The 18,783-nt window shown below is 37.3% G+C and overlaps 1 protein-coding gene across 4 annotated transcripts in view; it reads left to right on the forward strand.

Annotated features, from left to right (window-relative positions):
- NPNT (nephronectin) overlaps window positions 1-18,783 on the forward strand; it is a 72,336-nt gene that overhangs the window by 15,428 nt on the left and 38,125 nt on the right. For 2 of the 4 annotated variants that reach the window (XM_059923370.1, XM_059923373.1), the window contains exons 3-4: window positions 1,450-1,500; window positions 15,192-15,284. In XM_059923370.1, coding sequence (XP_059779353.1) covers window positions 1,450-1,500; window positions 15,192-15,284 — 144 coding nt within the window. The remainder of the gene's footprint in view (window positions 1-1,449; window positions 1,501-15,191; window positions 15,285-18,783) is intronic. The other 2 variants (XM_059923371.1, XM_059923374.1) reach the window with 1 other exon arrangement.

The raw sequence follows: 18,783 nt of genomic DNA on the forward strand, positions 1-18,783 counted from the left end.
AATCTATGTGTGTCAAGCCTGATTTAAGTAAGAGAAATGTGACCCAACTTAAGATATTATGAACAAAAATAAACTATACAGAACTGTTGGATGCTTGGTACTAATATAACTACTTAGAAAACAATGACGTTTGCTATTCTTCATTGGCTTGTTTTACCTTTGTTTAAAAATCATTTAATATTTTTTCTTGATAAATTAGATTTTTCAAAATTGGCATTTAAAGAGTATTAGAGAAACGGTATCCTTTTATATTTTTCCCTTCTCATACATAACCATAGTCATAAACAGTTTTCTTTAATATGTGATCCAGAATATAATTTGCAATTTATACTTTGATTTATTTTCAGCTTTTTGCTTAGATTGTGCCTGATATATTTCATTACTTTTTTTTTAAGAAATGTATCAACATCAAGATATGGTGAATTCTTTTAAAGTTATAAACCTAACCAACACACAAAAAAACCTCTAACAAGCAAATGTAATGTGTACCTTTAAAAGTACAGAGCAATCATTCTGGATCGATAGTTAAATTATTACTTCAACTGAATCAAATTGGACTTAGAATTTTTTTCTTCTAATATTACCTAAAAGAAGGCTCCATTCACCTAATTTTAAATTACACAAATAAATACACAAATGGAAAGTTAAAGTCTTTCCTCTTTAAAGCATATTTTATGCTTTAAAGAGGAAAGACATTAATCCAAAAGAGAAGTCATACAGTCATCTCTTCCCTTACCTCTAGGATCTCTAGGTTGGTCGGACGCTGACTATTACTAGTAGTGTTTCAAGTTTCTTCCATTTACTTTCATTAAAATGGGTAATTTACGTATCTTCAAGTGAAATGGCTGAGCTTTCACACTAATTATTGTTGCTATTGACAACCAAAGCAGCCATGCAAGAAGAAAATGCTGTGGAAGGAAAGAAAAAAAAAACCTTAATATTTCCTCTGCAAAGTTGGAGAGAAAAGGGAACACACAGTATGTAAGAAACAGGTAAGTAAAGATATATCAATTTAAAAACTACCAGACTTGGTTACTAATTTATCAAAAGTTTTAATTTTTTTCAGATATTTTGTCCAACACTCATTTAAATAAAAGGATACTGTCTCTTGGAACCAAAAATTAATATTCTGAAAATGAAAAATTGGATTGGAAGGTACAGTGTCACAAAAGGTCTGAAATATTTTAATTTAGAATTTGAACTATGAAAGAATAGCACAACTTCAATTATTGGTTAATATTTTTGTTACAAAATGTTTTTTAATGACAAAATGGTGACTAAAATATACTATTTTGAACATGTCCTAGATTTTTTTGTTTGTTTCAGAAAAGCACTGAAAGTTGCATATGTGTAAGTCTCCGGGAATGTAACAAGTTGATAAATACCCAAGTCCAGCCTCCTTACAGAGAAAAGATCTGGAATTTCTTTTTTTGGACATTTGTTTTGCAGCTTTCTACGTCTTAAGGCAGAGAATAGCCAGGATAAGGTGCCAGCTCAAAGGTTAGATGAACATATTTTTTGAAATAATTTTGGCTAATCTATGTCTTGAAAGACATACAGTACTTCTAAATAATAACTTTACAAAGTTATTAATAAAACTTAACACTAGTTGTGTTTTTGAGTTGCTTTTGGTGGGGGGGAACTATATTCCTTAGAGATTTGTTTCTTCTGTTTATAATTTTATTTCAGTTATTACATTAAACATTTCCCTTTCAGTTTATAATTCCTTTCTCCTGTTTTATAAATCTAATAAATTGACCTCCATTCTAACTTAAAGGACAGTTTATGTTTTTAATACTTAAAGAAGCAAATAAAAAAAAAGTCCACCAAATGAAATTACTAACACCATCCTATCATTAACCTGAGGGAATTGTATCTCATATTCATTAATTCTCCATGGAAAGAATCAGGTAAGAAATATTTTTATTGTATAAGATATGTAAGATGTTATAATAGCACCTCGTAGTATTCATGCCATTGTTTTGGTGCATAAAGTGTTTCTTGTTTTAAATATTTTTGGAAGTGAACAATGTTACCTAACAAATCACCCTTGTGATACTTTTGTGGAAATTTTTGGTGAAATATGTGAAATTCTATTTAATGGAGTTGGGGCCAAGAAGACAATGTACTTTAAACTGATAGATGGAAGATACTATGACATGTCAGAGAAAATGTTTTTAAGGGGAGATTTTAATAAAATCACTTGGGAACAAAATTGATAGTTCTAGAAATAAAAGTTAAGAAATTTCTCTGTTCAGGGACACTTAAAACACCAAAGCATATGTATCTTATATTTACTATCAGCTGTAGTATTAACTAGCAGAGCTATGGCAGAGGTTAAGGAGGTCATAACAAACAAAGAGTATAATGTGGGCTTTGTCACCAACAGATGTGGGTTCAGGACCTGTTCCTGTGACTCACCAACTATGACATATTAGATATTTTATTTAAATTTTCTGAGCCACAATTTCCTAATCTTTAAACCTACTTGGCAAGATTGTTGCTGGCCGTAAGGAGAATGCCTCATGCAGAACAGTTCTTGATAAATGTTTGCTATTATTGTTGTATGGTCAACATAAAGAATACAAATGAACTTTGAAACAGTGTTTTATTTTTACTAGGGTCCATGGTGGCATCCATGGTATAGCATGTTTTAAAATACATTTTGTTTACCATGCCCATCGTTTGGGAAAAATCCACTGGAAGTAGTAGAAGATTTCTCAGATTACTCATTTCTAAAATAAAAACTGTCATTGGATGACCGTCTGTGCTTTTGAACCATTCCTTTTCCACTTCTTTAATAGCACCCATTTGCAAATGTCAGAGTGAAGTAGGGTTTTGGTTACCTAACCCAAGGAAAAGGAACTGGAAGGATCGAGAATTGAATTGTAGAATTACATGTAGAGTTACTTAGTCATTTATTTGACACACATTTGAGAGTTTACTAGAGGCAAGGAGCTAAGTTAGGGGCTGGCAGAGATACAGAGATTAGTAAAACATGGACTCTTACTTGGGAGGAGCTGAGTTGGTAAGATGGTTGTCTCTTATTCCTTCCAGGATTCTAAAGTAGGCAAGAGTTAAGGATAAAGAGTTGAGGCTGTTTAGAGGAAGAATGACTTCCTGCTGGAGAGGATCAAGGAAGATTTCACAGCCTCAGTAGTGTTCAGTTGATTCATTCATTCAATAGCTACATACTGAGGGCGATTACCTGTCTGATCCTGTGCCAGCCACTGCAGATACATCAGTAAGATGAAACTACAGGCGTTTATGTCATTCCCTGTCAATGTTGAAGGCCCACAGATGAAGACAATATTGGATGAGAGGTGTGTTTTGAGATAGGATATTGTGAGAGCACGTCTCAGTGGGCAGTATCCCCGCCCAAGAGTGATGGGCTGGTGGCCTAGCTAAATCCCGAGGGATAAGTAAGTCAAGTAAAGGGCACCCTGGCCAGACAGAAAAATGCACTGAAACTTCAGAAGCCAGAGTGAGAGGCATATTCCAGGAAATGTAAGAACCTTCATTTGGCATTGGGGTATGTGTTTGAAGGATATCTGATGAGAGATGCTGTGGGAGAGGTAGGAATGGGCTGACTCATGGAAGGCCTTTGATGTCATCTTAAATAGAGTAGGGTTTATCCCAGAGTTGCAGAGGGAAATTGTACAGATTTTAAGCAGGGAAATTACATAATCAGATTTATGTTTCATAAGTTATAAGCTGGTGCCAGTGGGTCAGATCTAGCATACAGGTGAATTTGATTTTGCTCACGGAGAGTTCTAACATTTTTCGAAATAGTCGCCAGTGTTTCCGAGGAAAAATGGGTATCAGGTTTTGTTGATAAATCAGTAGCTCTGCATTGCTGCAAGGAATTGGTGAGCTGGAGAACACGGGAGAAAGTGCAGATGAAGACTTCAGTGTTGGATGTGATATGTGTGAAGTGCTTATGAGACTTTGAAGTGGAGAGATGTGATACGTGGTTGGATTCCAGGGCCTGGAGCTCAGGGGCGAGATGTGAGAGGGGCACAGGCTGTGATTTGATGATCTCTCCACCCCTGTCCTACCCAAACTTTCCTTCCCCTCCGTCACCTTCAGTCAACATTAATGATCCTCACAACTACCTCCATAGAGGATCCATGTTACACAGTATCAGAAGAATGTGGGAGAGGTAAAATACTATATTGCCTGTCGGCTGAAATGTTTTCTGAGAGTTTTCAATTCTTGAAAAACTTTCTTTCCAGTTTACCGTTTTGGCCTCCAGCCGAAAGAAATGAGTAATTCAGCATTTGTTTATATCAAAGGCTGAAAAACATCACACTCTACAAACATTCTATCTTTTTTCCCCTTTTGGTTGGCTTTTTCTGTTTCCAATCACTATCACTCCTAAAAGCAAATATTCAACTAAAAGTAAATCACTGTTAGGAATGAATGACTGTACTTATGTTTGAAGTTTATATTCTTTCTTAGCTGAACATACTGAGAATCAGCCCTGCCTCCAGGCCTGGCTCAGATGCCACCTCCTCCTTTCTTTCTTCCTGATTTTAGCGGCAGGAAGTCTCTTCTTTCTCTACATTTAGTTATTAACACTGGCACGGAGCCTATCTCATCCTGCCCTACGTTGTGGTTACTTGTGGATCTATATCATTTGTTCTGCTAGGCTGTTAGTTCCAGGAAGCTGGGGACTGTGTCTTATACATCTTTAGCTTCTGCAGTGCCTAGTCTAGCTCAGTGAGTACTTTGAAGGTATAAGGACCAGGCACTTCTATATAAAAGGCCTGAAAAGTGTGAACGTGATGTAATCTTAATAAGCAGATTGTAGTTTTAGGAAAGACTGTTTACTGGGAAAATACATATATTTAATTTGTCTGCCTGTCTTATGATGTTATTACATATTAGAGATCTTAACTCTTGATGAAGGTTCTTAAATCAATTTACATGCTTGAAAACACATAAAGTGTAATCTGATTGTGTCATCTACTGCTTATAATCCATTATTGTTCGCCATTATGGATAGAATACTGGTTCTCTGAGTGCGAGAGTCTTCAGGCTGATGATTGCCTTATTTTAAAAAGGGAGTATTTTTTGCAATGTGGACACAATCCCAGTGGACTGCCCTCGCATTGCCAGACCCTCTGCTGCTTCATGCCCCTCTGGCTTTGCTTATGCTGCTTGGTCTGAATTAGGCCCTTCACCCAGCCACATGGTGAATTCCTACTCATCCTTTAAGATTCAGTTCACATTTCTTCCTGCCGCCTTTCCTGACATTTTTCCTACCCCCTCCTGTCTGCAGAGAAATTCTTCCTTCTATATTCTTTTAACACCTTGTACACCTGTCATGTCTGTCTTTGTCAGGAGACTGTATGAGATTTCAGAGCAGGTACTGTGTATTCAAAGAGCTGAAAGCCTAGTGGGGGAGCAGGATAAGAAGAATGATTGTGGTAATAAAGCATGATATATGTGTATATGTAAATATATGTGTATAAAATTTATGGCAGAGGTATGCACAGAGGTTTAGGAAAGCGCTGAGGAGGGCTCCAAACTCAGAAGGAGGAGCTAAAGCAAATCTTGGAGGGGCTAAAGCAAATACTGTTTAAGCTGGGTATTGAAGCCTGTCTAGATGTTAGTCCAGCAGACAAGGGGAAGAATGACATTCCATGTAAAAGCATGCAAGTATTAGAGTATGTTACTTCCTGGGAACTGCCATCAGTTGGTCTGTTTGTGGATATGATTGGAGAGGAGGCTGGTGGGACAGGCAGGAGTCAAATTATGAAAGGTGGGGTTGAATGCCATACTGAGAGTTTGAACCGGTATGATAAGTATGATGATAAGTAAACATAGTGAGGAGTCAGTGAGTATAAGGGGGAGAGTGGCATGGTGAAACCCCCAGTTCTTAATACAGTTTCTTAGACACTGTAGCTATTCCTCTTTGTCATTCTTATAATTCTCATTATAGATAACATTTTATTGAGCTCTTACTATGAGATGGGTACTGTTCTAAGTACTTTATTTGGATTTTCTCATTTAATCATCCCAATAAACATATGGGTAAATTCTATATGCACCATGTTGCTTTTCTATTTTGTAAGTAAAAAATGGCAGTGCTGACAACTTCCTCTGGTTCAACCTATGATCTTCATTTTAGATCAGAGAGAAGTTGGGTAATCTGCATGGGTCATTCATTTCCCAAGTGGTAGAGCTGGGACCCAGCAGTCTAACTCCAGCATGTGTGCCTTACCCTCTTCTCTAGAGTGCACTAAGTGAACAACAGCTCACATGTTAAGAAATATTTGTCAAAGTATACATATTATCTACTCATGTTTATAAATTTTTTCCCATTTTTGTGTTTGAAAATTTCAAATCCACAGAGGAATTGAAAGTATCGCAACAGTTAATAGCCATATACTCTTCATGTACAGTTGTTAACATATTACATATTTGCATGTATGCTAACTCTTCTCTCTCTCTCTCTCTCTATATATATATATATATATACACACACACATATACACACACACACATATACACATATTAGTGTGCCATTGGAAAGTAACTTACAGACATAATGGCTCTTTGTACCTACATACTTCAGCATGCATACCATTATCACACTTAAGAAATTTACCATAGGTACAATAATGTTATGTAACAAGCAGTCCATAATTAGATTTGCCAAATTATCTCCAGATGATTTTTATGGTTTTTTCTGATCCAGGTCCAATCAAGGATTATATATTTCACTTAGTTGACATTCCTCTTTGGTCTTCTTTAATTTAGAACAGTTTTAGAAGAGTTCTAGATCTACTTTTTTTTTTCCTTCTTAACAATAACATTTTTCAAGAGTCCAGGTCAACTGCTTGGTAGAATATTGCACAATCTAAATTTGTCTAAGGTTTCCTCATTATTAGATACTCGTTAAACCTTTTTTGCAAGAATATTACTAGGTGATCATATATTATAACATTCACATTGCACATAATGCCAGTTTGTTCTATTACTGGTGGTGCTAAGTTTGATCACTAGATTAAGGTTCTGACTACCAGATTTTTCCACTGAAAGGCACCTTCTTCTCTTTGTAATTAGTAAGTAATTTATGGGGTGATACATTGAAACTGCTTGAATATCCTGTTCCCCAACAAACTTTTGGATAATTTTTACTCAAATTATTTAATGGTGGTTATAAAGTTGTTTTTTTCAGGTTCTGTCGTTCCTTCTGCGTGTTCACTGGCATTCTGTAAAGAGGAGCTCTGTTCTCTTCTTTTTTAGAATCACTTTGGACCCGTGGATTCTTTTATTATTCAATTGTTATCAATTACTATTTGTATTCTTCTTGGTGCTCAAATTATCCCAAATTTGCCCAATGGGAACACCTCCAAGTAGCTCCTGTGTCCTTTTCACTTGTTTCCATCATTCTTTCAATATGTCCTTGCTTTTTGTCACAGCAAAATATTTCAGCCTCTCTGCCCCAGCTCTGATTCCTTTTATTGTGGGACGGTATTTAAAAACAAAGATCTGGAGACTTCCCTAGTGGTCCAGTGGTTGAGACTTCGCCTTCCAGTGCGGGGGTCTGGGCTCGATCCCTGGTTCGGGGAGCTGGGATCCCACATGCCTTGCAGCCAAAAAACCAAAACATAAAGAACAGAGCCAATATTGTAACAAATTCAAAGAAGACTTTAAAAATGGTCCACATCAAAAAAAAAAATCTTGAAAAAAAAAGAAACAAAGATCTGGGTGTTATGTCTGCTCATTGCTACTGTTACCCTACTTAAAAAAACAAAAACAAGAATCTACTTCACACTCCCTGATAAGTAATAACACTTTCTGATGTGTTCTTAAAGTCTCATTTGGCATTAATCTAAATTCCACTCTTCTACCACAATGAAAACAGAAAGAAAAGTTAAAATTTCAAGTAAACCAAAAATGACAATATTTTTCAGAAGATTTCTTAAGTGGAAATGGATATTGCTTAATTATGGTAAATAAAAGTTAGCTTGAGATTCAAAGATGCAGATGCAGGCACTTATTTTCTTTGGTCTACTTAAGGAATTAAAAGTTAAATAGAGGTTAAATAGGTACTTGAGAAATTTGAATTGGATTTTCCCAAAGACAAAAATAAAATAAGGTAGCCAGACAGCTCTTGGGAGATAACATTATATAGAGCAGAAATCCTTATTTATTTTAACTTCATACTCTAAATTATTAATCAATTGGTTGACTTAATATTTGACTGTAGTTTATGATTAGTTTAAATTCTTAATAAAAATAATGTTACTTAAAATATGAGAACAAAAAAAATTATAGTTGTAGTAATACATCAGAAGAGATAACAATTCTATACTTTATTAATGATTCAAAATCTGGGTTCTGCACAAAACATGCAGTAGAGCAAAGAGATTATTTTATGTTGAAACATTCTGGCAGGGTTACTTTAATTTTCTTAACTTACAGATTGTATTCTTAACTGCGCCTTTTCCTTCCTAGAAATGTAACCTAAATACCTTTATGCCTTTAATTACCTTTGATATTCTCTATCCCTCTCATCCTTTCCTGTTTAATATTACTATAATCTCACTCTCTTCCAAATCCACTCAAAAAGCTAGGTTTCTGGCCTTTTTCTGACTACCAGAAGTATTAGCAGATTCTCCATGGAACTGGGATAAGAAATTTTTACTGAAATCCGGCAAGTCACTTAACTTTCTGTGCTTTTGCTTGTCTGCTGGTAAAATGAGGATAATGTCTTTCTCTCTCCTGCCTTATATGGATACTGTGAGGGTAAATTTAATCAGTCATATAAAGTGGTTTTGCATTCTGTATTCATGAGATCGTTTAACAGATAGTATTTTATAGTGGTAACAATCAGAGGCCCTTTTATTTCAGTTTTTACTACAGAGGGAATTTAGATTTGAAAATAGGATATTCAACACTAGAATACGGGATATTAGGAAGGCTGGAGGGTTGTTTTCCTCTGGAGATCTTGGAATCTGTAGGATTCTTCCCTTTGGATTTGTTATACCTATGATATAGGGAAGCTCGAGGTACCTTTCCAGTGGAGCCCTATAAAAATTCTGCCTCCATTCCTTCCAGGTCCCGTTAATATAGCAATATAGCAATGACTTGTTTAATGCCTCTTTCAGCTACTCTTTCTCTCCCAAGGCCAACTTGCATACTTTATGTCACCTGTTTCTAAATTACAGACTCTGGAGGACAGGGTTCTTTTTTCTGCTTTTAGTGTTCCATGTCTGAATAGCAACATGATGGAGATTGCAAAAATTACAAATGATTCTTAGGATTCGAAAGACAATCTTATTTACATTAAGAAAATCATTTTCGGGCTTCCCTGGTGGCGCAGTGGTTAAGAATCCACCTGCCAATGCAGGGGACACGGGCTCGAGCCCTGGTCCAGGAAGATCCCACATACCGTGGAGCAACTAAGCCCGTGCACCACAACTACTGAGCCTGCGCTCTAGAGCCCACAAGCCACAACTACTGAAGCCTGCTCACCTAGAACCCGTGCTCTGCAACAAGAGAAGCCACCGCAATGAGAAGCCCATGCACCGTAACGAAGAGTAGCCTCTGCTCACCACAGCTAGAGAAAGCCCACAAGCCCAACGCAACCAAAAATAAAAATAAATTAAAAAAAAAAAAGAAAGAAAAAAAAATCATTTTCAAGTTACAACAACACCTGAGGTTGAGTTGGCTTTTCCCTTGTCACTTTCCAGAGCCACCACCTGCTTGGGCAACTCAACATGTCTTTATTTTTTTTTTTACAAATGTTGGCACTTGACTCCCAAGTGTGATTAGATTACATAAAAAATATTATATAGAACTGATGTGGGAGTTTAATTTTCCCCCAACTTATTTGATAACATTGTCCAACTCAGTGTCAGAAAACATTGTCCAACTCTCAGAACCCCAGTTACATCAGTTAGGATGAATTTTTAAGAGTAAAATCTCTTAGATTGCAGTCAAACAGAAGAGGCTTGGAACATGTGACATTAAAGAGCTATGTTTGCTTTGCCAGTTGAGACATGTTTCTTTTTCTAGTTAAAGTAATGACTTAGGGGTTATTTTAAGGGCACTTTGGAGATCGTGTTGCAGGAATGTTAGAGAGTGAATTTTGAGTGTGATTTGCCCATTTGACCTTAATTCCAGCATCTGATTTTTGGGGGAAAAGAATCTGTCATTAATGGACTACCTGTGATCCTCACCTGAACTTTATTTCTTGAGCTGCTAAACCATATGTGGGTGCTAGTGGCCACTGGACCAAATGTGGCCCAGACTTCTTGTCACTGATCCACGTGAAGGTCAGAGAAACAATGCTGACTTTTGTGATTAAACTATAGCGACAACAGACACATTCTTTCCTACAAATCAGTGTCTCATCTATTTTTGATGTTTTGAGAAGATCATTCTAAAATAGACTACTAAAGATAGTCCACTTATTTCTTTCCTGACCTGCTATTCACAGCAGGTTGTGAAGGTTGGTGTGTGCTGGCCACTGAGAACTCACATTACAGTGAAGTGGGTTGTCAAAAGGTGGGTCTGTTTACACAGAAGTTGGGAATCATTTTCCTCTAGTCTCGAGGTGGCTAAGTATTTTCTAATCTAATTTTTAGATGTAGAAATGAAATTCTTTAGATACTTCTAACATGTATGATATTATAGGTATAAGATAACTTTGACAAATTGTATTTCTTTACTAAGATTTAATCATAACATTTCTGTCCTAAGTGTGTATCCAAAGAAAGCATTTGTTGGCTTGATGGTAAACACAGATTAAGTTCAGATTCCTCAGCCTTGTGCTCAAGGATAGTTAGGAATTGTAATTGTAACTGTATTGAATTGTAATTGTAACTGTATTGTAATTGTGTTCGGCTGCAAGTAACACTGACACAAAGACCAGTGTCCTAAATTACTTGGATGGCCTTTTAGGGTTAATATTATGACTTCCAGCTTTGCCTCTTTTCCATTCTCAAGATTCACCTCATGATCACAAAGTAGCGCTGTAGTTTAGCCATGACTTCCATATTCCAGGCGAGAAGACAGAGGAGCCACCTGTCAGCCACCTTTTGTTTTTTTTTAACATCTTTATTGGAGTATAATTGCTTTACAATGGTGTGTTAGTTTCTGCTTTATAACATAGTGAATCAGCTATACATTTACATATATCCCCGTATCTCCTCCCTCTTGCGTCTCTCTCCCACCCTCCCTATCCCACCCCTCTAAGTGGTCACAAAGCGCCAAGCTGATCTCCCTGTGCTATGCAGCTGCTTCCCACTTGCTATCTATTTTACATTTGGTAGTGTATATAAGTCCATGCCACTCTCTCACTTTGTCCCAGCTTACCCTTCCTCCTCCCCATGTCCTCAAGTCCATTCTCTATGTCTGCGTCTTTATTCCTGTCCTGCACCTAGGTTCTCCATAACCAATTTTTTTTTTTTTAGATTCCGTATATATGTGTTAGCATATGGTATTTGTTTTTCTCTTTCTGACTTACTTCACTCTGTATGACAGACTCACCTTTTTAAGTAGCTTTTAAGTTCCAAAAGCCCCACCCAATAACTTCTGATTACATACAATTGACCAGAATTTAGTCGCTTGGCTACCCAAATATGTCAGGGAGGATAGGGAATGTAATTTTCCACTGCTGACTCATTATCCACTCCAAAAAAAAAAAAAAAAAGCCATTCTGTTTTAAAGAAGAAGCGAAAAATAGATACTAGTAAGCACCCAGCAGTTTCTGCCACCAGTACCTTTTATGACCTGCCTTAGCCTGTCTTTTGCTCCCATCCGCTGTTCTAAGCACTTTGTACTGTAGCTCCACCAGAGCCATGGTGCTCCCTGAGAACTCCCTTCGTTGTCCTTCCCCCATCCTTTGCTCATAGTTTGAAAGGCTTTGTCTCCCATCCCAACTATCTCTGCCTCTTACCTCTAAGGCGTTGCTCAGATCACATTTCCTGTAGGAGGCCTTTCCAAGACCCCAGTCACAGTTATGATCTGCCCCTCCCCCCTTCTTTTATCTCATCTCTCTATCATAGCCCTTGTTAACTTTCAGCCAGTGTATTAAAGTTTCACAGTTAATTTTCAAATCCTCTGTGATTCCTTCATCACCCTTACTTGCCTAGCAGAAAAACTGCATCTATTAAATATTCAGTTCATGTTTATTGGACTGAACATCACATTGCAGACCTAATGCCAGCAAGATAATAGGAGATAGTCTTTTGTGCAGCCGTTTTCAAAGGCTGTTCTTTTTGTAAGAGAAAAAAAATTGGTTACATCAGCATTGTGAGTATCCTGTTCCATTTAATACCTGTTGGCTAATATATAGGTCATTGGTTACTTCAGTGGATAGTCTGTTGGGTAGACGTGCAAACAGCAGTTTGTTTGAAAATACTGGCTCCCTAAACATGTAAGAAACATTAACAGCCTGGATCTCTTGGAATGAGGGCATTTGATGTGCCCCAGATTGGGGCACTCCACTGAGAACAAACAATGAGAAAGGGAGGGTGACAATAAAAACCTTTGTTCCTGAAAAGCACCTGAAAGTACTATAAATGGATGATCTTCAAGCTGGTCAGTAGGTCAAAAGGCAACACAGCCTGAGCGCCTTATATTTGTTTCATAAATAAACTTTTTCATGATTTTTAGTGGCACTTTCTAAACTTCTTTTTCATGTTTTTGAGATGTTTTCAAATTCCGATTATTTGGGGAGGTTATTACCTAGACTTGCATTTAATTATTTTGAGATGTTTACTTTTTCTTTTTTTTCTTTTTCTTTTTTAAAAATTTATTTTATTCAAGTGTAGTTGATATACTACTTTTTCTTTTTAAATATGGCACTTTGGATGCCTCCGTGATAACTTGATTCATTCAGGTTGTATTCATATATAATTGTTAAAATTTATGGAACATCTTTTTTTAAGATTAAAGAAATTTCTTTTTAACTTGCATTTCTTGGTGATTGGGCCTGGAAATTACATAAAAGGTGGCTTATTTCTGGGACTTGTTTTTAAAACTGCATATAAACCATCTACCAGGTATATAATTGACTGAAGCATAATATTGGAGGGCCTTCCTAGGTAGTGCATTTCTTCTCACAGATCTGAACAGAATTGTTTCCTGTTGAATGTCATGCCATATCTAAAATCAGATTTTTATGAATTTCCCCATTGCATTTCTGTACCATTTACACCCTGCTCACCCTTTCTCTCTGCAAACTTTTGCATTAAATACCTACAGAGCAGCAGTAAGGATTCATCATGGTACAGGGTCCAGTTGGGGTGACAAATATACAGGCAGAAAAGGCCTGAAAGTAAGACTGGCAAATAAGCCTGTGGAGTGCCAGGCGAGGGGAGGGTTGGTGAGAGTTGAATGAGGAAATGTAGAAAACACCAAAAATAGCATGCACATCAGCTTCACAGGAGTGTTGGAGTTTTGAAGGGAATGTTTGAGAATTGTCCGAAAATGGGAGCATCTCCCAGAATGGAGAAAAGCATGGGCTGATGTGAGAGGGAGCAGGTGTCAGGGACTGGAGAACACAGGGTCACTGTTGACCCCCCTCCACCTGGTCTTCAAGACCTGTCTGCTCTTCACTCAGGGGTTACTGAAGCCCGTCCCCTCCTGCCCCAAGAACAAGTCATGCCTTCTGCATGTCAGTTAGACTCTGGTCTATCCTACGTATCCTCCCCATGCTCCTGTTCCCAGAGTTTTTATTTTATCAGGTAATCCTCCTGATGATGATGATGATGATGATGAAGTTTTCATTTATAGATAAAGTATAGAATCCTCAATCTGGAATTTAGGGAACATCATTGGCTGGTACCACTCACCTATGATTGTCCACTCTTACTCTTCCCCCAGCATTTACCCATCTCTTTAGCTTGACAGGCCTCCTCAGTGTCCTCTAAATAAACGATGGCCTGTTTGGCTCTACACTTCTCCACACCTTGGATGGTCCACTCTCTTCTCTGTCTACCCTGGCTTCAAGATCCAACTCAAGATCTCTTCTTCGAGGTTTTCTGTGCAACTCTGAGTGATGATTTCTTCACAAATTTCATATGTGCCACCAATTTTGCTCATAAATAAATATTGCCTTGAATTTAAAACATGATTGTTTTGTCTCTTCGTCTAGATTGTAAGCTCTTTGAGACCAATGACCACACTATACAGTTATTTTTCATCTATTTTAGTATCTGGTGTAGCACCATATGTATATTTGGTATGGAGCGATTTCTCAACCTGGCACCATCACGTTTTGGGCTGGATAATTTGTTTTTGTCGGGTCATCTGAGCATTGTAGGATGTTTAGCAGCATCCCAATATTCTACCCACTAGATGCCAGTAGCACCCTCTTCCCAGTGTGACAGTAAAAAATGTCTCCATTTGTGCTAAATGCCCCATAGGCAGCAAAAATACCCCCTGTTGAGAATCACTGTGTAAACAGAATAAATTGTAACCAGTATCTTGGTAGGAGTTGAAGACTGTGAAAAGATTTGAGTGATGATGATTTATAGCATTTTGGGGTCTTGAAGGAAGACAAACTCAGTTGATGGAAGACTGGAAATGTAAAATAGAACTTTCTATTTTCTGTGATAGGCTGTAGAAAGTGTATTACAGATTGATGAGCAATTACGATGCAACTTAAGGTTAAGAATGGACAAAATGACAGAAGTATTCTTAAGTTGAGGTTTCAAAAATATTTAGTTTTAATTTTTAATTCATTTTGAACCATTCTTGGAAATACCATTTCCAATAAAATATTATTTAATTGGAAATTTATTTGGAGTTCATATTTAACGAATATCTTTGGATTAAGAACTATGTTTTGAAGCATATTTGAGAAAATGATTTTGAAAGTATGGGTGCAGGTTATTATAAAGTGGTAACTATTGACAAACATCAGTTGTGTTTATGCATAGTTTTCCAATTTTTCTTCTATTTGGCTATTTGAGTATTGTCCTCAAGTTTAGCAAAATTTTCAGCCCCAAGCAATACACCACACACACACACACAACACATGTGTGTGAGTCTGTAGTCTAGACAATGTTTACTGCTCCGGGACACAATGATCTTGTATATTTCTATTACTCTATTGTAAGTTCTTAGTCTTTTCTTTTATTATCAAACTAGTACATGACGTAGATTCTACTTGGTTGACATGCTGCTGACCTAGAAATAATGCATGATATCCTTTTTCACAGCTGTGTGCCAGCCACAGTGCAAACACGGTGAATGCATCGGACCAAACAAGTGCAAGTGTCATCCTGGATATGCCGGCAAAACCTGCAATCAAGGTAGGGAAACTGTGTGACACAAGTAAACAGTCATAAGCCCTCTCAACTCCTGCCTGATATAAAAATTTAAGTTCTCATGCAAACCACTTTTCTATAACTATTGTCACCAAATATATGAGATGCCATTTTGCTGAAAGACAAAATCATAATAAGGGTAAACCTTTTAAAATCTATTTAATCGGAGTGCAATTGGAATAATTTTATACTTTTATTCACTATTAATAATGAAAATGGATTTTGAAAAAGAGAATTGCAGCATCAGTAACCTTAGAAGCCTTACATTCTGCTCCTCCTTGTTCTTCCACTAACTAGTTGGGAAGCTTTGGCAAATTGATAGCCTCCTTGGATCTCTGTTAGATGAAAACACTTTAATACTCAAAGTCAGGTAGGAGGTTTGGCTTTAAATTTTGAGGTCCCTTCCAATTCTGAGCTCTTTGATCTTTGTGATTAAATTCCCTTCAACTGTTGACCAGTTTGTAATGTTCCTCTGAGAAGGATTTTGATTAACTTAGCAAGTTATTTTTAATTGGCGTCAGATGCTTATAAAAGCAAATCATTATTTAGCCCTCATAGTGCTTGGGTATTTTACATATATTATCTGTTTTCATCACTACAATAGCATTAGGAGGTAGAGTGTTATTTATTATAATAAGCTATAAATAATATTTCATTTTTCATTTGAAGAGACATCAGGGATATTCAGTGTCTTGTCCAAGATCACAAAATTAGTTTGTAAAAGATCTACTATGTCAACTTAGAGCAGTTGTCTATATAACTCCTGTTCTTTCTACCAGTGTAGTTTTGGATGAAGAAAACGTCATTGGAAATGTGATCCTCTGACGCATGCTGCATTACAAGGCTGACAAGACTTGTCTCTTTAATTAATTTCAACCGAAAACGTTCTACCATTAGGTGTTAAAAAGAAAAAAACAGAAATAAAGAAGAGATAGGGTTAGATTTCACTAGAAAGATGCAAGGATAAAAGAGTAAAATTTTTCACTTATTCCTTTCAGTAATATTCCCTAGCATTTTAAAAATTTATTTATTTATTTATTTATTTGGCTGCGCTGGGTCTTCGTTGCTGTGCGCGGGCTTTCTCTAGTTGCAGCGAGCGGTGGCTACTCTTCGTTGCGGTGCGTGGGCTTCTCACTGCCATGCCTTCTCTTGTGGAGCACGGGTTCTAGGGCTCGTGCGCTTCAGTAGTTGTGATGCGTGGGCTTAGTTGCTCCACAGCATGTGGGATCTTCCCGGACCAGGGATCGAACCTGTGTCCCCTGCATTGGCAGGCGGATTCTTAACTACTGCACCACCAGGGAAGTCCTTTTCCTAGCATTTTAAATGTCAAATGAAGGAGTTATGTAGGGTCTAACTGTCCCATAGATACATAGTTGACCTCACCTCATACAGAAATAATCCTGTTGAAATACTCTTACTCTTCAGTATCTGATACTCCTTTAAGTGTGTCATGTAAACTTGTGATTTATAGACATAGTTTTCACAAGAATTAGGAACACTGAAATTTGAAAGTATATGTAATTGTTCCTGAACTACCAGATGAAATCCATGTTAGTAAAATGTGACGTGCCCAATGGTAGGACAAGCTGTTTATTCTAAAGTGTGTTCTTTAGTATCAGCTACTTGACTGATAGCTGATATTTTCCAAAGTTTCTTTTCTATCTTATAATATATTTTTTTAACTTGAAATTTACCTAACATACGTGGGTAGTATTTTCAAAATAAGTGGGGTTCTTATTATCTCAGTTCACTCTTTTAAAAACCCATTTGATTTTTCCTCTCCAGTGTAAGTTCTCAGGTAGCAGCATGTTCAGTTCTGATTATTGAGTTTTCAGTGTTCATCTGAGAGTGCCAGCATGCTTCTTTTTTTTAAGTGCTGAACATAAACCATCAAAGGTTCCCTTAATATGTCAACACCATAAAACTTTGTTGTCCTGATGCCAGGAATGTATACATAGAAGACATTAAAAGAAGGCACTGTTGAGCTTGCAGAGGAATTCATTTAAATTTATTTGCAGGAACTACATCAACTTTAATGTGCTTCAGAGACTAAAACTATCATTGGAACATGGATCCATCTCTGGGTATCTCTTATTTTCAGAAAACCACAGTTTACCATGTACTCTACCCTGCAATACATACCCATTTCTCTTAAGAAAAATCGAAGTATACTGAGTTGAAATCTTGCCTCCCAAAACTAAATATAGTTAGGGGGGGAAGAGGATTTTATTAGTGGCAAAATGGGATTTGACACCTGTAAAAATAGTGCTGCCACTGAAGATGTAATTTCAGGTTCAGTCTTGAATATAAAACTCCAGTCCACAGTAAACCTATGTGTTTTAATCATCTGTTTCTTTTCCTTCCTTACCATAAAAGCAATTGTGGCAAGTTCCTGATGGGAAAGTTTATGTTCTTTGAGAGCAGGAACCCTTTGTGGGGTCCCTCTGATTTCTAGTTTCCCAAAAACTTTTATCAGAATGATTTGCAGATGATAAGTGCACATTAAATATTTGCTTAGTGACTGTTTCATATAATGGCTCTTGGTCCTGAACACCATAGGAACGGGAAAGAGTTCCATGGAGTTGTCTGGTATAGCTCCTTAGTCTCTGAATCCGTGGACTGTCTGTCAGAGTGAGAGAGGCAGCCAGGAGTGAGCCAGGTAAGTGGGAGAGCTGTCCAGAGACCCCCAGAAACGTTATTAGAGCAAATTGTCTGTATCTGCTACATAACAAATTAACTTAGACAGTTTTTTATCCAGACCATACATTTTAATAAAATGGAAAACATGCCTCAGAGATATGGGAAATCAAATAGGTTTCTTTTTTCTTTTCTTTTTTTTTTTTTTAAGCACAGAGGTTTTGGGGAGGGGGTGTTTGTTTGTTTTGGGGTTTTTTTGTTTTGTTTTTTATTTTTTGGCTGGGCCACGAGGCATGTGGGATCTTAGTTCCCCGACTAGGGATCAAACCTGTGCCCCCTGCAGTGGAAGCGTGGAGTCTTAACCAATGGACAGTCAGGGAAGTCCCTAGTTTCTTTTTTCTTGAGGAGAGAAATGTTAAGAAGACGTATACTTGAAGTAGTTAATTTCCACAGAACTGGAAATTAACATTTGATTAAAAGTAAGTTTTGGTATGAGGCAAAAATTATATCCGCTAAAAATTGTGTTGCGAGCTGTGTGCTTTAGGAACTCACCCCCTGGGAACTTGCTTGGCTGAGTGAACAGCTTGAGTAGATGAGTGCTTTCAGAGCTGCCTGGGGAGCTGCAGGAATAGCAGGGCAGGCCCACTGTGGAACTGGCTTAAGTTAGCAGACTTGTTACAAGATTAGTGTGAATCTGCTGGTGGTGGCTTTTGCTTGCCTCTGAGTTATCCTCTGGATTTGCCATAGCCAGATCATGTATCGAATCATGGCCTTGGGCTGACCATATTCTGTAAGGCACAAGGTGCCTTTCACAGTAGATGAAATTCTAACCTGAACTCTGGCAAGA

This window comes from Balaenoptera ricei, chromosome 5, assembly GCF_028023285.1.
Source record: "Balaenoptera ricei isolate mBalRic1 chromosome 5, mBalRic1.hap2, whole genome shotgun sequence".
NCBI lineage: Eukaryota > Metazoa > Chordata > Mammalia > Artiodactyla > Balaenopteridae > Balaenoptera > Balaenoptera ricei.